Consider the following 16,407-nt stretch of genomic DNA (forward strand, 5'->3'; position numbering starts at 1 on the left):
ATATTGGCCAGCATTCGGAAGAACTCCTCTGCTCTTCTTCAAAATAGTGCCATGGGATTAGAAGTCAATATGTAGCCATTGTCCACCACTAAATCACTGCAACTTGCTGCCAAGACATGGGTGCAATATCTCAGACAAGTGTATCTCATGATCAGTTGACAGAAGATGTATTTCTTCTGGACAATGTTCATTCCGCCAACCTTTTTGCGTTGTTCATTTCCACTCTCACCAGCCCACTGTTAACCTGCAATATTCTATTTAGAGCCCAACCAACCACTGCTAAAACTCCTTATATTAGGGTCACCAGGCAATTAGTCATATGGCAGAGTAATAAGGTCTACTAAGGGTTCAAATTAAATTTGCAATACTACATACATAGTTTATTACATAGTATTTATAGCACAGAAACAGGCCATTCAGCCCAACAGGTCCATGCCGGTGTTTCTGCACCACATGAGCCTCCTCCCATCCTATTTCATCCACCCCCATCAACAAATCCTTCTATTCCTTTTTGCCTCGTATTTCTCTAACTTCCCCTTAAATGCATCCATGCTAGTCACTTTAACTACTTCTTGTGGTAGCAACTTCCACACTCTGGGTAAAGAAGTTTCTCCTGAGTTCCCTATTGGATTTATTAGTGACTATCTTATATTTATAGCCCCTAGTTCTGATCTCATCCACAAATGGAAACATCTTCTCTACGTCTATCCTATCAAACCTTTCATAATCTTGAAGACCTCTATCGGGTCACCCCTCACTATTCTCTTTTCTAGAGAAAAGAGCCCCAGACTGTTAAGAATGTCTCACATGGGTCAGCACCTGCAATTAATAAATTGAGTTCACTCACTGGACAAATATCATAACGAACAGAACCCTAAAACATATGTTCTATTAAGTCTAATTATCTCCAGGAGAACATTAAAAGCTATGATTGCAAAAACAGCTTTTATTATTTAGGTTTTGTTCAGTTACAAAATTTGCATTTTAATGGATATATAATATATGAAGCAAGCCAATAAACTTGACAATTTTTTTTAAAGTAAACAAAAAAAATGTTCAAACTGGAGCATGCTATAAGAAATTTAAAACATTCAAATATAATTGTTAGAAACATAAATTGCTAGACCAACCTAGTTCAGTCACCTGTCGGTCAAACGGGCAACGTATTGCTCGCCCCTGTAATGGAAGGCGGGTGAGACAATCATGGCAGACGGTGTGACCACAAAGGAGCAAGCGAGGTACTTTGTCTCCCTGCAGAGAGAATACGTCTTCACAAACTCCACATTCTAGAACCTAAAAATGGAGACACTCAATCGGTAAATGCACCACAGAATCATTGAATAGTACAGCACAGAAGGCGGCCATTTGGCCCATCGGGTCTGCGTTGGCTCACTCGAAGAGCAATCCAGTTAGTTCCAGGCTCCCGCTCTTTCCCCTACTCCTGCAATTTTTTTTCCTTCAAGTATTTATCCAATTCCCTTTTGAAGGATACTACTGAATCTGTATCAACCACCCTATCAGATAGTGCATTCCAAATCCTAGCCACACATATAAAAATGTTTTTCCTTATGTCGCCTCTGGTTCTTTTGCCAATCATCTAAAATCTGTGCCCTCTCGCTCTGGACCCTTCAGGCACTGGAAACAATTTCTCTTTATTTTCTCTATTTAAACTCTTCATGATTTTAAAAACTTCTATCAAATCTCCTCTTAGCCTTCCCCGTTCCAAGGAGAATAACCCTAGCTTCTCTAATCTATCCACACAACTGCAATCCCGCACCCCTGGAACCATGCGAGTAAATCTCTTCTGTATCCTCTCCAAAGCCCTCATGCCCTTCCTAATGTGTGGTGCTCAGAATTGGACACAATACTCCAGCCGGGGCTGAACTTGTGCTTGAAATAGGTTTAGCATAATTTCCTGGCTTTTGTACTCTAAACCTTTATTTAAAAAGCCCCGAATCCCTTATGCATTGTTAACTTGCCTAGCCACCTTCAAAGATTTATGCACAAGCACCCATTGATCTCTGTTCTTGCATCCCATTTAAAATTGTACCATTTAGTGTGTATGATCTCTTTTCATTCTTCCTACCAAAATGTATCACCTGACACTTCTCTGCATTGAATTTCATCTGCCATACGTCTGCCCATTCCACCACCCTGTCTATGTCTTCTTGAAGTCTATTACAAGTTGAACCTCACTTATCCAGGACTCCCTTATCCGGTACCACCCCTCGTCCAGGCCTCCATTCCCGGCCTCCAAGTAGCGCATGCGCAGAGCTCCGACATGAACAAATTGAAGTCTTTCCTCGCTGCCGACACCGCAATCGCTAGCCTGACAGTGCGATCCACCACCCCTGTCCCCCACGATCTTTCTGCCGCACACCCAGCCCAGATAGTCCCTTGCTCAGTACCTGTACCATCCAATTTAATGTGACCTCCCCTCGTCCAGCAAAATCCCTTATCTGGTACAGGCCAGATCCCGAAGGTGCCGGATAAGAGAAGTTCAACCTGTAATATCTTTCTCACTGTTTACTACACTTCCAAGTTTTCGTACCATCTGCAAATTGAGAAACTGTGCCCTTACCCCCAAGTCCAAATTATTAATGTAGATCAAAAACAGCAGTGGTCCTAGGACTGAACATTGGGGAACGCCACTGCAGACCTCCCATCAGACTGAAAAACAGCTATTCACCACAACTCTGGTTTCTATCCCTTAGCCAATTTTGTGCCCATGCTGCTACTGCCTATTTAATTTATTGGGCTTCAATTTTGTTCACGTCTAGTATGTGGTATTTTATCTAAAGCCTTCTGAAAGTCCACATACACAACATCAACTGCATTGCCCTCATCCGCCCTGTCACATCAAAAAAAACTCAAATCATCAAGTTAGTCAAACACAATTTGCCCTTGATAAATCGGTGCTGGCCCTCCTTTATTAGTCCATGTTTGTCCAAGTAGCTGTTAATTTTTTCCTGGATTATTGATTCCAACAGCTTCCCTACCACCAACATTAAACTGACTGGCCTGGAATTGCCAGATTTATCCTTCTCCCCTTTTTCTGTTCAATCAGAAAATTAGGGTTCGTCCGAGATTTGAACCCAGGGCCTCTCACAAACTTCACTCATAAATGCCTAAGCAAGAATCATACCCCTAGACCAACAAGCCACTGAGCTAGACATACTAAGATCCCAGATGTTTGATTGCTGGTTTGTACTGGTGGGGGGGCGGGCAGAACAACGACTAATATAATTAACCTCCAGGATTCGCATGCAATCATTATTATCCAATGATCTCTACTGAAAGTGTTGGGTAAATGTTGGGGAAGGAAAGCACTTGGCTTGTTGTCATGGCACATATAGTCAAAAAGCAGAATTGAATAGCCCTATCCTCCTGAGAGCACTGACTCTTTGCTGGGGCATGATTTCACCAACATTGGTTGTCCTCCAGTACTGTGACCGAAGTGGCCATTATTCATACAGGAGTCTTGACAGTGAATGCTGAAAAGCTATTCAACCATATGTAGCATCACAACCAAGCTTGGTCCCAATTTCACTCCACCTTCACGTGTGTACTTCAATCTATAATGAGGTAGAAATCAGGACTGAGAACAGACTGATTGCCCTTCGTACATCTGGGTGAGGGAGGGGCCACTAACGCACCAACAATCAAATACACTTGGGATTGAACTAGCCTCTTCCTGATACTGGATAAAGTCAGAGCCACCAAGGAAGCCTTTATTAATATTCTAAGTAATGTCACTATTTTTAAACTGGCATTAAAAATAATCCCTCTCCATCCCCCGTATATCGCTAAATCTTTATAATTGTTTTTTTTAAAACCATCTTACTTTTGAACAAGTTCTCTATTTTAATTCCTTGATTATAGAAATACCAAAAAGGCACAATATGCAAAATCATACACTATAAAAAATAGGTAATATATCAAATCTCAGGCATTTTTTTTTTTTAAAAAGTGCAACTTGCACATGATTTCATTTCGATAAATGATGCTGCAGTCTCAATGAAAATTACTAATGGTGAATATTTTCAATTTAAATACTAGATCTTTCATCAATATTGCTTCTTCAAAAGTTTTAAGTCCGACTACATTTCTTTATCTGATTATGCATGACTTGTTTTCAATAGATGATTCCACGATCAGTTGAACCATGGCCATATTCTGCACACAATCGGATAAATCGTCAATATCAGTCGGTGGAACAAAATGGATTTGTTTTTAAACAGTGTTCTTCAGAATAAAAAATAAAGTATATGCCAGAAATGAAGACATTTATTTGCAGCCTTGAGTATTAGATTCTAGAGAATAGAAAGTGAACGTCTTTTGTGGGAGGCGGTTTATGATGTCAGTGAGTGATGTCAGTGCTGGGAAATAGAACATTTTTTTCCATTTTTGGTACCCAGTGTCAACATCAAATGATATCAAGTGGAGCATGGCATGACCAGATGCAGAGTAAAGCTTTCTCTACACTGCCCCAACAATTTGTTTTAACTCCAGCCTACAAAAAGTACTCCCTCACACCAGCTATTCTAAGCACACCTATTGATGACTGCTGATTTACAGATTACATTATGCAATGAATTTGCAACCATGAGGACCTAGCGGGCTGGGGAGGGTGGTGGGCACGGGTACAGGGGGAATGGATCAGATGGTTTAAACTTTTATCTCAATGTTTGGGCTGTTTTCAAATCTAAGTATGTGGAGTAAGAGCACTGTTTAATGCACTTTATTTCCCTCATGAAAAAAAAAACATAGTAGGGTATATTATCTATAATTGCATGGAAGATATTGAAAAACTTACAAAAAGTAACATAGGGCACCGAGTAGCACAGTCCTTCAGCATACGGTCCTTGCAGCTCTTGGAGCTGAAATTAATCCAACTCAAATTTGATTTGATTAAGATGGTTAAGAAGGAACACCAGATGGTTAAGAACCTGATGATATAGACTTGAATATAGGGGGTCTGATTAAGTGATTGACACAGCCGATTTAGAGGATACTAAAATCGGCTGTATCATTGACAATGAAGAAGAAAGCTGCAGACGGCAGGAAGATATCAATCAACTGGTCAGGTGGGCAGAACATTGGCAAATGGAATTTAATCCAGAGAAGTGTGAGGTAATGCATTTTGGGAGGGCTAACAAGGAAAGGGAATACACATTAAATGGTAGGATACTGAGAAGTGTAGAGGAACAAAGGGACCTTGGAGTGCATGTCCACAGATCCCTGAAAGTAGGCCAGGTAGATAAGGTGGTTAAGAAAAATATGGAATGCTTTCCTTTATTATCCGAGTGATAGAATACAAGAGCAGGGAGGTTATGCTTGAACTGTATAAAACACTGGTTAGGTCACAGATGGAGTACTGCATGCAGTTCTGGTCACCGAATTACAGGAATGACATGATTGCGCTGGAGAGGGTACAGAGGAGATTTATGAGAATGTTGCTAGAAGTGGAGAATCTAAGCTTATGAGGACATCAGGGAGGCTTGTAATAAAGGAATGGCAATAATCATGGGCGATTTTAACCTTCATATTGATTGGACAAAGCAAATTGGCCAGGATAGCCTTGAGGAAGTGTTCATAGAGTGTATCTGGGATAGTTTCCTAGTACGTTGTGGAACCAACCAGGGAGCAGGCTATCTTAGATATGGTACTGTGTAATGAGGCAGGATTAATAAATGATCTCATAGTAAAAGATCCTCTCGGAATGAGTGACCATAATATGGTTGAATTTCAAATTCAGTTGGATACTGAGAAAGGTTAGTTCTCAAACCAGGGTCCTAAGCTTAAATAAAGGAGGGCAGAGTTGGCTAAAGTAGACTGGGAAAATAGACTAAAGTTTGGAATGGTTAATGAGCAGTGGCAGACATTTAAGGAGATATTTCATCTCGCAACAAAAATATATCCCAATGAGAAGGAAAGACTTTAAGAGAAGGGATAACCATCCGTGGCTAACTAAGGAAATAAGGGAGGGTATCAAAATGAAAGCAAGAGCATACAATGTGACCAAGACTAGTGGGAGGCCGGAGGATTGAGAAATTTTTAAAAGCCAGCAGAGAACGACTAAAAAAAATGATTGAGAGGGAAGATAGATTATGAAAGTAAACTAGCACAAAATATAAAAACAGATAGTAAGAGTGTCTACAGGTACATAAAAAGGAAAAGAGTGGCTAAAGTAAATGTTGGTCCCCTGGAGGATGGGTCTGGGGAATTAATAATGGAGAACAGGGATATGGCAGAGACACTGAACAAATACTTTGGTTCTGTCTTCACATAAGAGGACACAAATAACGTACCAGAGATGCTAGGCAACCAAGGGTCGAGTGAGCAAGAGGAACTAAAGGAAATGATTAGTAAGAAAATAGTGCTGGAGAAACTAATTGAAGGCAGATAAATCCCGATGATCTGCATCCCAGAGTACTAAAAGAGGTAGCCATGGGAATAGTAGATGCATTGGTTGTCATCTTCCATAATTCTATAGATTATGGAACAGTTATTGTAGATTGGAGGGTGGAAAATGTAACCCCACTATTTAAAAAAAGGAGAGAGAAAACACACTGGTTAGCCTAACATCAGTAGTAGGGAAAATGCTAGAGTCTATTTTAAGAATGTGATAATGGCACACTTAGATAATATCAACAGGATTAGACAAAGTCAACATGGATTTATGAAAGGAAAATCATGTTTGACAAAACTACTGGAGTTTTTTGAGGATGTAACTGATAGAATAGATATGGGAGAACCAGTGGATGTAGTGTATTTGGATTTTCAGAAGGCCTTTGATAAAGTCCCACATAAGAGGTTAGTGTACAAAATTAAAGCACATAGGATTGGGGATAATGTACTGGCATGGATTGAAAACTGGTTAACTGATAGGAAACAGAGAGTAGGAATAAACGGGTCTTTTTCGGGGTGGCAGGCAGTGACTAGTGGGGTACCACAGGGATCAGTGCTTGGGCCCCTGCTATTCATAAAAAATGATTTGGATGAGGGACCCAAATGTAATATTTCCAAATTTGCTGACGACACAAAACTAGGTGGGATTGTGAGTTGTGAGGAGGATGCAAAGACGCTGTAAGGCGATTAAGATAGGTTGAGTGAGTGGGCAAACACATGACAGATGCAGTATAACGTGGATGAATGTGAAATTATCCACTTTGGTAGGAAAAACATAAAGACAAAGTATTATTTAAATGGTGATGGCTTGGGAAGTGTCGATGTACAGAGGGACCTGGGTGTCCTTGTACACCAGTCATTGAAAGCAAACATGCAGGTGCAGCAAGCAGTTAGGAAGGCAAATGGAATGTTGGCCTTCATTGCAAGAGGATTTGAGTATAGGAGCAAGGATGTCTTAGTACAGTTATACAGGGCCTTGGTGAGACCATACCTAGAGTATTGTGTGCAGTTTTGATCTCCTTATCAAAGAAAGGATGTACTTGCCATAGAGGGAGTGCAGCGAAGGTTCACCAGACTGATTCCAGACTGTTGTATGAAGAAAGATTGGGTCGACTAGGCCTGTATTTACTAGAGTTTAGAAGAATGAGAAGGGATCTCATTGAAACGTATAAAATTCTGACAGGTTTGGATAGACTGGATGCGGGGAGGATGTTTCCCCTGGCTGGGAAGTTTAGAACAAGGGGTCACAGTCTCAGGATACGGGGTAGGAAATTTAGGACCAAGATGAGGAGAAATTTTTTCACTCAGGGTGGTGAGCCTTGGAATTCTCTACCACAGAAGGCTGTGGAGGCCAAGTCACTGAATATATTTAAGAGGGAGATAGATAGATTACTAGACAAAAAAGACATCAAGGGGTATGGGGAAAAAGCAGGAATATGGTGTTGAGGTATAGAGGATCAGCCATGATCATATTGAATGGCGGTGCAGACTCGAAAGGCCAAATGGCCTACTACTGCTCCTATTTTCTATGTTTCTACAATCAAGGGGCTATAGGGAGGGAGGAACTTACATTAATACAATCACTATCACTAATGTAATAGTACTCGGTAAAATAATGGGACTAAAGGCAGACAAGTCCCCTGGACCTGATGGCTTACATCCTAGGGTATTGAGAGGTGGCTGCAGAGATAGTGGATGCCTGGATTCTGGGGCGGTCCCAACGGATTGGAAAACCGCAAATGTAACTCCCCAATTTAAAAAAGGAGACAGACAAAAAGCAGGAAACTATAGACCAGTTAGCCTAACATCTGTCGTTAGGAAAATGCTGGAGTCCATTATTAAGGAAGCAGTAGCAGGACATTTGGAAAAGCATGATTCAATCAAGCAGAGTCAGCGTGGTTTTATGAAAGGGAAATCATGTTTGACAAATTTGCTGGAGTTCTTTGAGGTAGTAACGAGCAAGGTGAACAAGTGGATGTGGTGTATTTGGATTTCCAGAAGGCATTCGATAAGGTGCCACATAAGAGGTTACTGCACAAGATAAAAGCTGACGGGGTTGGGGGGGTAATATATTAGCATGGATTGAGGATTGGCTAACTAACAGAAAAGAGAGTCAGGATAAATGGGAATTTTCCAGTTGGCAAACAGTGACGAGTGGGGTGCCACAGGGATCGGTGCTGGGTCAACTATTTACAATTTATATTACTGACTTGTATGAAGGGACCGAGTGTAATGGAGCCAGATTTGCTGATGATACAAAGATGGGTGGGAGAGCAAACTGTGAGGAGGACGCAAATAATCTGCAAAGGGATATAAACAGGCTAAGCAAGTGGCCAAAAATTTGGCAGATGAAGTATAATGTGGGAAAATGTGAGGTTATCCACTTTGGCAGAAAAAATAGAAAAGCAAATTATTTAAATGGAGAAAAATTGCAACATGCTGTAGTACAGAGGGATCTGGGGGTCCTTGAGAATGAAACACAAAAAGTTAGTATACAGGTACAGCAAGTAATCAGGAAGGCAAATGGAATGTTGGCTTTTATTGCAAGGGGGATAGAGTATAAAAGCAGAGAAGTCCTGCTACAACTGTACAGAGTATTGGTGAGGCCACACTTGGAGTACTGCGTACAGTTTTGGTCTCCGTATTTAAGGAAGGATATACTTTCATTGGAGGCTGTTCAGAGAAGATTCACTAGGTTGATTCTGGATATGAGGGGGTTGACTTATGAGGATAGGTTGAGTAGGTTAGGCCTATACACATTGGAGTTCAGAAGAATGAGAGGTGATCTTATCGAAACATATAAAAGATAATGAGAGGTCTCGACAAGGTGGATGCAGAGAGGATATTTCCACTCATAGGGGAAACTAAAACTAGGGGACATCGTCTTATAAAGGGCCGCCCATTTAAAACTGGGATGAGGAGAAATTTCTTCTGAGGGTTTTAAATCTGTGGAATTGTCTGCCCCAAAGCAGCTGTGGAGGCTGGGTCATTGACTATATTTAAGGTGGAGATAGACAGAATTTTGAGCGATAAGGGAGTAAAGGGTTATTGGGAGTGGGCAGGGAAGTGGAGCTGAGTCTATGATCTGATCAGCCATAATCTTATTGAATGGCAGAGCAGGCTCGAGAGGCCAAATGGCCTACTCCTACTTATGTTTTTATGTACATTAGATAGGCTGGATTTGTTTCCATTGGAACAGAGGAGACTGAGGAGAGACCTCAATGAGGTGTATAAAATTGAGGGGCCTAGATATTGTGGATAGAAAGGGCCTATTTCCCTTGGTAGAGGGGTCAACAACTAGAGGGCATAAATTTAAAGTAATTGGTGGATGGTTTAGAAGGGATTTGATGAGAAATTTCTTCACTCAGAGGATTGTGGGGGGTCTGGAACTCACTGCCTGGATGGGTGGTAGAGGCAGAAACTATCACCTCATTTAAAAAGTACTTGGATGTGCACCTGAAGTGCCGTAACCTGCAGGGTTACAAACGTGGAGCTGGAAAGTGGGATTAGGCTGAATAGCCTCTTGTTGGCCGGCATGGACACAGTGGACCAAAATACCCTCCTTCCAGGCTACAAACTTCTATGATTCTGTGAAGGCACATCTGATACTTTCCTTTATTAGCCAAGGAGGGAGGTGATACTAAAACTACATCACAGGAAAGATATGAATGCACAAGAAGAGATTTACGAGGATGTTACCAGGACTGAAGAATTTTAGCTATGTGGAAAGATTGGATAGGCTGGTGCTGTTTTCTTTGGAACAGAGGCAGAGGGGAGATTTAATTGAGGTGTATGAGGGGGGCCTAGATAGAGTGGATAGGAAGTTTCCCTTAGCAGATGAGGCAATAACCAGGGAGCATAGATTTAAAGTAATTAGTAGAAGGATTGGAGGGGAGTTGAGGAGAAATGTTTTAACCCCGAGGGTGGTGGGGTCTGGAACTCCCTGCCTGAGAGGGTGGTCGAGGCAAAAACCCTTATCACATATAAAAAGTACTTGGATATGCACTTCTGTGATGTAAATTGATATGATTGTCTTCTCTGCATACCAGTTGAAAGACTCCTATGTGAAATAAATGTTAGCAGTCTCTACACAATTCCTAGCGAGTCCACAACACAAAAAACATTGATTAACAATCTAGCGGTCATTAACTGCCCGTTCTCTTTGTGCAACCCCGAGTGGCCCTGTCCCCATCCTGGCCGCTCTGTTGTATGTGGCTGCACACCAGAAGGGCCGGCAGCCGCTGAGGTGCATATGCAAACACGTCCCACACTCACCTTGACAGTGCTGACGCTGGTACTACGCGGCAACCGGCCGCCACTGCCCATAGCCATCGCCGCAGGTAACTTGTTCACTGCAGCCGCCGCCATGCTGGAGCATCCCAACCCCCGCACAATTACAGGGGAAGCCCACCGCACATCTCAACTCCAGCTCGGCCTCATCCCAATCACAACATGCATTTAGATAATTTATGAAAGTATGCGTCATGTTACTAGTACTGTCATTGATTCTTGTAAAACGTGTGATGCGTTGGCGCAGATTTTATCCAATTCCCCATTCATAACCGTAATGGTATGGTCCGAATATTGCTGCGCGTCACAGTCTGGTCGTAAACTGCGCATGCTCAGATTGATACTTTCTTTGTCAGAATCAGAGACATTTACAGCCCATTCGGCCCATTGTATCCCTGCAGGCTGACAGAGAGCTAACCAAGTCCCACTTTCCAGCTTTGTCGGTTACGGCACTTAAAGCACATCCAAGCACTTTTTACTGGAGATTGGAATAATATTTAACCTCAGTCATTGTAAGCAATAAGGTATTTACATTAACACAGATCAATGCATTGAAATAAGTAGAGATTTTTCTTAGTAATGACAAAAAAAACAGCTTTAATTATTCTCACAAAAAACTGCATCTCAAAATGCGTACAAAAAATGGGAAGGATGCAAAAAACAGCGAACCACGTGTAAAGGAGATGACCTATCAGGAAAGAATAAGTTTAAACCCGACAGTCTAGTTGGAACAATTTAAGGGCGATCTCATTGAGATATACGAACTACTCAATAACACAGATGAAGTCACAAGACAATTGGGGATGAGGAAGACCACTTGGCCCATATCAGTTTATCTTTTCCTACAGCTCCCATTTGCACTATCTAATTGCTTCTTAAATGCATCCAGGGTTTTCACTGCAATCACTCTACCCGGAAGTCCATTCAAACACTGACTCTTTTTATTTGTTCCTGGGATGTGGGTGTCGCTGGCAAGGCCAGTATTATGTATGCAAACATTATAACTGTAAGACTTGCGAACAGAGGGCGCACCTGTTGGAGACCCAAGGGTCACCTGTACACCTCATGCAAACTAGTATAAAAGGTTGTCTGTCATGCTGCTTTGGCACTCTGGAGTTTTATTAAAGAGATTAAGGTCACATCAGTTTAAGACAGTACTCAGTCTTGTGGAGTTATTCCAAACATAACAGCCAGCATTAATTGCCCATCCCTATTTAACCTTGAGAAACATCGAAAATAGGTGCAGGAGTAGGCCATTCGGCCCTTCGAGCCTGCACCATCATTCAATAAGATCATGGCTGATCATTCACCTCAGTACCCCTTTCCTGCTTTCTCTCCATACCTCTTGATCACTTTAGCCGTAAGGGCCATATCTAACTCCCTCTTGAATATATCTAATGAACTGGCATCAACAACTCTCTGCAGTCGAGAATTCCACAGCTTAACAACTCTCTGAATGAAGAAGTTTCTCCTCATCTCGGTCCTAAATGGCTTACTCCTTAGACTGTGACCCCTGGTTCTGGACTTCCCCAGCATCGGGAACATTCTTCCTGCATCTAACCTGTCCAGCCCTGTCAGAATTTTATGTGTTTCTATGAAATCCCCTCTCATTCTTCTAAACTCCAGAGAATACAGGCCTAGTCGATCCAATGTCTCCTCATATGTCAGTCCTGCTATCCCGGGAATCAGTCTGGTGAACCTTTGCTGCACTCCCTCAATAGCAAGAACGTCCTTCCTCAGATTAGGAGACCAAAACTGAACACAATATTCCAGATGAGGCCTCATCAAGGCCCTGTACAACTGCAGTAAGACCTCCCTGCTCCTATACTCACATCCCCTGGCTATGAAGGCCAACATGCCATTTGCCTTCTTCACCGTCTGCTGTAGCTGCATGCCAACTTTCAATGACTGATGTACCATGACACCCAGGTCTCGTTGCACCTCCCCTTTTCCTAATCTGCCGCCATTCAGATAATATTCTGCCTTCATGTTTTTGCCACCAAAGTGAATAACCTCATATTTATCCACATTATACTTCATCTGCCATGCATTTGCCTACTCACTTAACCTGTCCAAGTCACCCTGCAAACTCTTAGCATCCTCCTCACAGCTCACACCGTCACCCAGCTTAGTGTCATCTGCAAACTTAGAGATATTACACTCAATTCCTTCATCTAAATCATTAATGTATATTGTAAATAGCTGGGGTCCCAGCACTGAGCCCTGCGGCACCACACTAGTCACTGCCTGCCATTCTGAAAAGGACCCGTTTATCCCGACTCTCTGCTTCCTGTCTGGCAACCAGTTCTCTATCCACGTCAATACATTACCCCCAATACCAGATGCTTTAATTTTGCACACCAATCTCTTGTGTGGGACCTTGTCAAAAGCCTTTTGAATGTTCAAATACACCACATCCACTAGTTCTCCCTTGTCCACTCTACTTGTTACAACCTCAAAAAATTCCAGAAGATTTGTCAAGCATGATTTCCCTTTCATAAATCCATGCTGACTTGGCCTGATCCTGTCACTGTTTTCCAAATGCGCTGCTATTTCATCTTTAATAATTGATTCCAACATTTTCGCCACTACTGATGCTAGGCTAACTCGTCTATAATTCCCGGTTTTCTCTCTCCCTCCTTTTTAAAAAAGTGGTGTTACATTAGCTACCCTCCAGTCCATAGGAACTGATCCAGAGTCGATATACTGTTGAAAAATGATCACCAATGCATCCACTATTTCTAGGGCCACTTCCTTAAGTACTCTGGGATGCAGACTATCAGGCCCTGGTAATTTATCAGCCTTCAATCCCATCAATTTCCTTAACACAGTTTCCTGACTAATAAGGATTTCCTTCAATTCTTCCTTCCAGCTAGACCCTCGGTCCCCTAGTATTTCCAGAAGGTAATTTGTGTCTTCCTTCGTTAAGGAAGTCACAAATTCACCTGATTCTGACTGCAAAGGACCCATGTTTGTCTTCACTAATCTTTTTCTCTTCTATCTATAGAATTTTTTTGCAGTCATGTTTTAGGTTCCCAGCAAGCTTCCTCTCATACTCCCTTTTCCCCCTCCTAATTAAACCCTTTGTCCTCCTCTACTGAGTTCTAAATTTCTCCCAGTCCTCAGGTTTGCTGCTTTTTCTGGCCAATTTATATGCCTCTTCCTTGGATTTAACACTATCCCTAATTTCCTTTGTTAGCCAGAGTTGAGCCACCTTCCCTGTTTTATTTTTACTCCAGGCAGGCATGTACAATTGTTGAAGTTCATCCATGTGATCTTTAAATGTTTGCCATTGCCTGTCCACCGTCAACCCTTTAAGTATCATTCTTGGTGATGAGCAGCCTTCTTGAACCGCAGCAGTCCGTGTGGTGAAGGTATTCCCGCAGTGTTGTTGGGGAGGGAGTTTCAGGACTTTGACCCAGTGACGATGAAGGAACGGCGATATATTTCCAAGTCAGGATGGTGTATGACTTGGAGAGGAACTTGTAGGTGATGGTGTTCCCATGCGCCTGCTGCCCTTGTCCTTCTAGGTGGTAGAGGTTGTGGGTTTGGGAGGTGCTGTCGATGAAGCCTTGGCGAATTGCTGCAGTGCATTTTGTAGATGGTACAAACTGCAGCGACGGTGCACCCGTGGTGGAGGGGGCGCCAATCAAGCAGGCTGCTTGGTCCTTTTATGGTGTTATGCATTTTGAGTGTTGTTGGAGCTGCACTCATCCAGGCAAGTGGAGAGTATCCCATCACACTCCTGACTTGTGCCTTGTCCATGTCCGGACTGGGGTCAAGCAGGGCTGTGCCAACCCTCTTCTCAATCTTCCTCGTTGCAATGCCCCACCTCACACTCAACAAGCTTCCCGCTGGAGTGGAACTATACTACAGAACCAGTGTGAACCTGTTCAACCTACGTCGCCTCCAGGCCAGATCCAAAACCGTCCCAACCTCTGTTGCCGAACTGCAGTACATGGACGATGCGAGCGTCTACGCACATTCACAGTCTGAACTCCAAGTCATAGTCAACACCTTCACTGAGGTGTACGAAAGCATGGGCCTTACTCTAAACATCCGTAAAACAAAGGTCCTCCACCAGACTGAGCCCGCCACACAGCACTACCCCGTCATCAAGATCCAGGGCATTGCTCTCGAAAACGTGGACCACTTCCCATACTTCAGGAGCCTATTATCAACAAGGGCAGACATCGATGACGAGATTCAACACTGCCTCCAATGCACCAGTGCTGCCTGAGGAAAAGAGTGTTCAAAGATCAGGCCCTCAAACCTGCCACCAAGCTCATGGTCTACACGGCTGTTGTGATACCTGCCCTCCTGTAAGGCTCAGAGACGTTGACCATATACAGTAGACACCTCAAATCGCTGGAGAAATACCACCAACGATGTCTCTGCAAGATCCTGCAAATCCCCTAGGAGGACAGATGCACCAATGTTAGCGTACTTGACCAGGTCAACATCCCCAGCATCGAGGCACTGACCACACTCGACCAGCTCCGCTGGGCGGGCCGCATGCCTGATACAAGACTCCCAAAGCAAGCGCTCTACTCAGAGCTCCTACACGGCAGGCGAGGCCCAGGTGGGCAGAGGGTTTCAAGGACACCCTCAGTCTCCTTGGTAAAGTGCAACATCCTCACCAACACCTGAGAGTCCCTAGCCAAAGACCACCCTAAGTAGAGGAAGTGCATCCGGGAGGGCGCTGAGCACCTCAAGTCTCATCGCCTAGAGCATGCAGAAACCAAGCGCAGGCAGTGGAAGGAGCGTGCGGCAAACCAGTCCCACCCGCCCTTTCCTTCAATGACTATCTGTCCCATCTGTGACAGAGACTGTAATTCCCGTATTGGACTGTTCAGTTACCTAAGAACTCATTTTTAGAGTGGAAGCAAGTCTTCCTTGATTTCGAGGGACTGCCTATGATGATGATGAGCTGGTGGAAAGGCTTTGAGGAGTCAGGAGGTGAGACACTCTGCAGAATACCCAGTTTCTGATCTGCTCTTGTAGCTACAGTATTTATGTGGCTGGTCCAATTAAGTTTCTGGTCAATGGTGACCCCCCGGCACCCCCCCACCCCAGGATGTTGATAGCATGGATTCGCCAATGCTAATCCTGTTGAATATCAAGGGAGGTGGTTAGACACTCGCTTGTTGGAGATAGTCATTGAATGGCACTTGTGTGGCGCGAATGTTACTAGCCACTTATCAGCCCAAGCCTGAATGTCATCCAGGTCTTACTGCATCACTATCTCCATTACTGCTTCACTATCTGAGTATTTGCTAATAGAACTGAACACTGTACAATCATCATTGAGCATCCCCACTTCTGACCTTATGATAGAGGAAAGTGTCATGTTTGTAACTACAATGCAACACCATTGTATACACTCAACTTAGATGCACACCTTGACCACAGGGGGTGAACTTGTGGGAGACACTCCTTACCTCATAACACAGGTATATAAAGGGAGGTCCCACGCAGGGTCATCACTTCTGGAGTCCTGTAATTAAGGTCACAGAGTGGCCTTGTCCCGGGAATGTGCCTCATGTTGTTTCATGCTGTAAAGTAAGGACTTTACAGAAAGGTCATTGATGAAGCAGCTGAAGATGGTTGGGCTTAGGACACTACCCTGAGGAATTCCTGCAGCAATATCCTGAAGCTGAGATGATTCACCTCCAACAACCACAACCACCTTCTTGTGTGCTAGGT

General features: G+C 43.2%; 1 protein-coding gene across 2 annotated transcripts in view; it reads right to left on the bottom strand.

The window, feature by feature from the left end:
* trim23 (tripartite motif containing 23) overlaps positions 1–10,900 on the bottom strand; it is a 57,609-nt gene extending 46,709 nt beyond the window's left edge. The window contains exons 1-2 of one of the 2 annotated variants that reach the window (XM_070869403.1): positions 10,687–10,900; positions 1,131–1,293 (exon numbers count right to left, since the gene is read on the bottom strand). In XM_070869403.1, coding sequence (XP_070725504.1) covers positions 1,131–1,293; positions 10,687–10,779 — 256 coding nt within the window. In that variant the 5' untranslated portion in view covers positions 10,780–10,900. The remainder of the gene's footprint in view (positions 1–1,130; positions 1,294–10,686) is intronic. The other variant, XM_070869395.1, reaches the window with a different exon arrangement.
* Between the last annotated feature and the right edge of the window lie 5,507 nt (positions 10,901–16,407).

Source organism: Pristiophorus japonicus, chromosome 2 (genome assembly GCF_044704955.1).
Source record: "Pristiophorus japonicus isolate sPriJap1 chromosome 2, sPriJap1.hap1, whole genome shotgun sequence".
Taxonomy (NCBI): Eukaryota; Metazoa; Chordata; class Chondrichthyes; family Pristiophoridae; genus Pristiophorus; species Pristiophorus japonicus.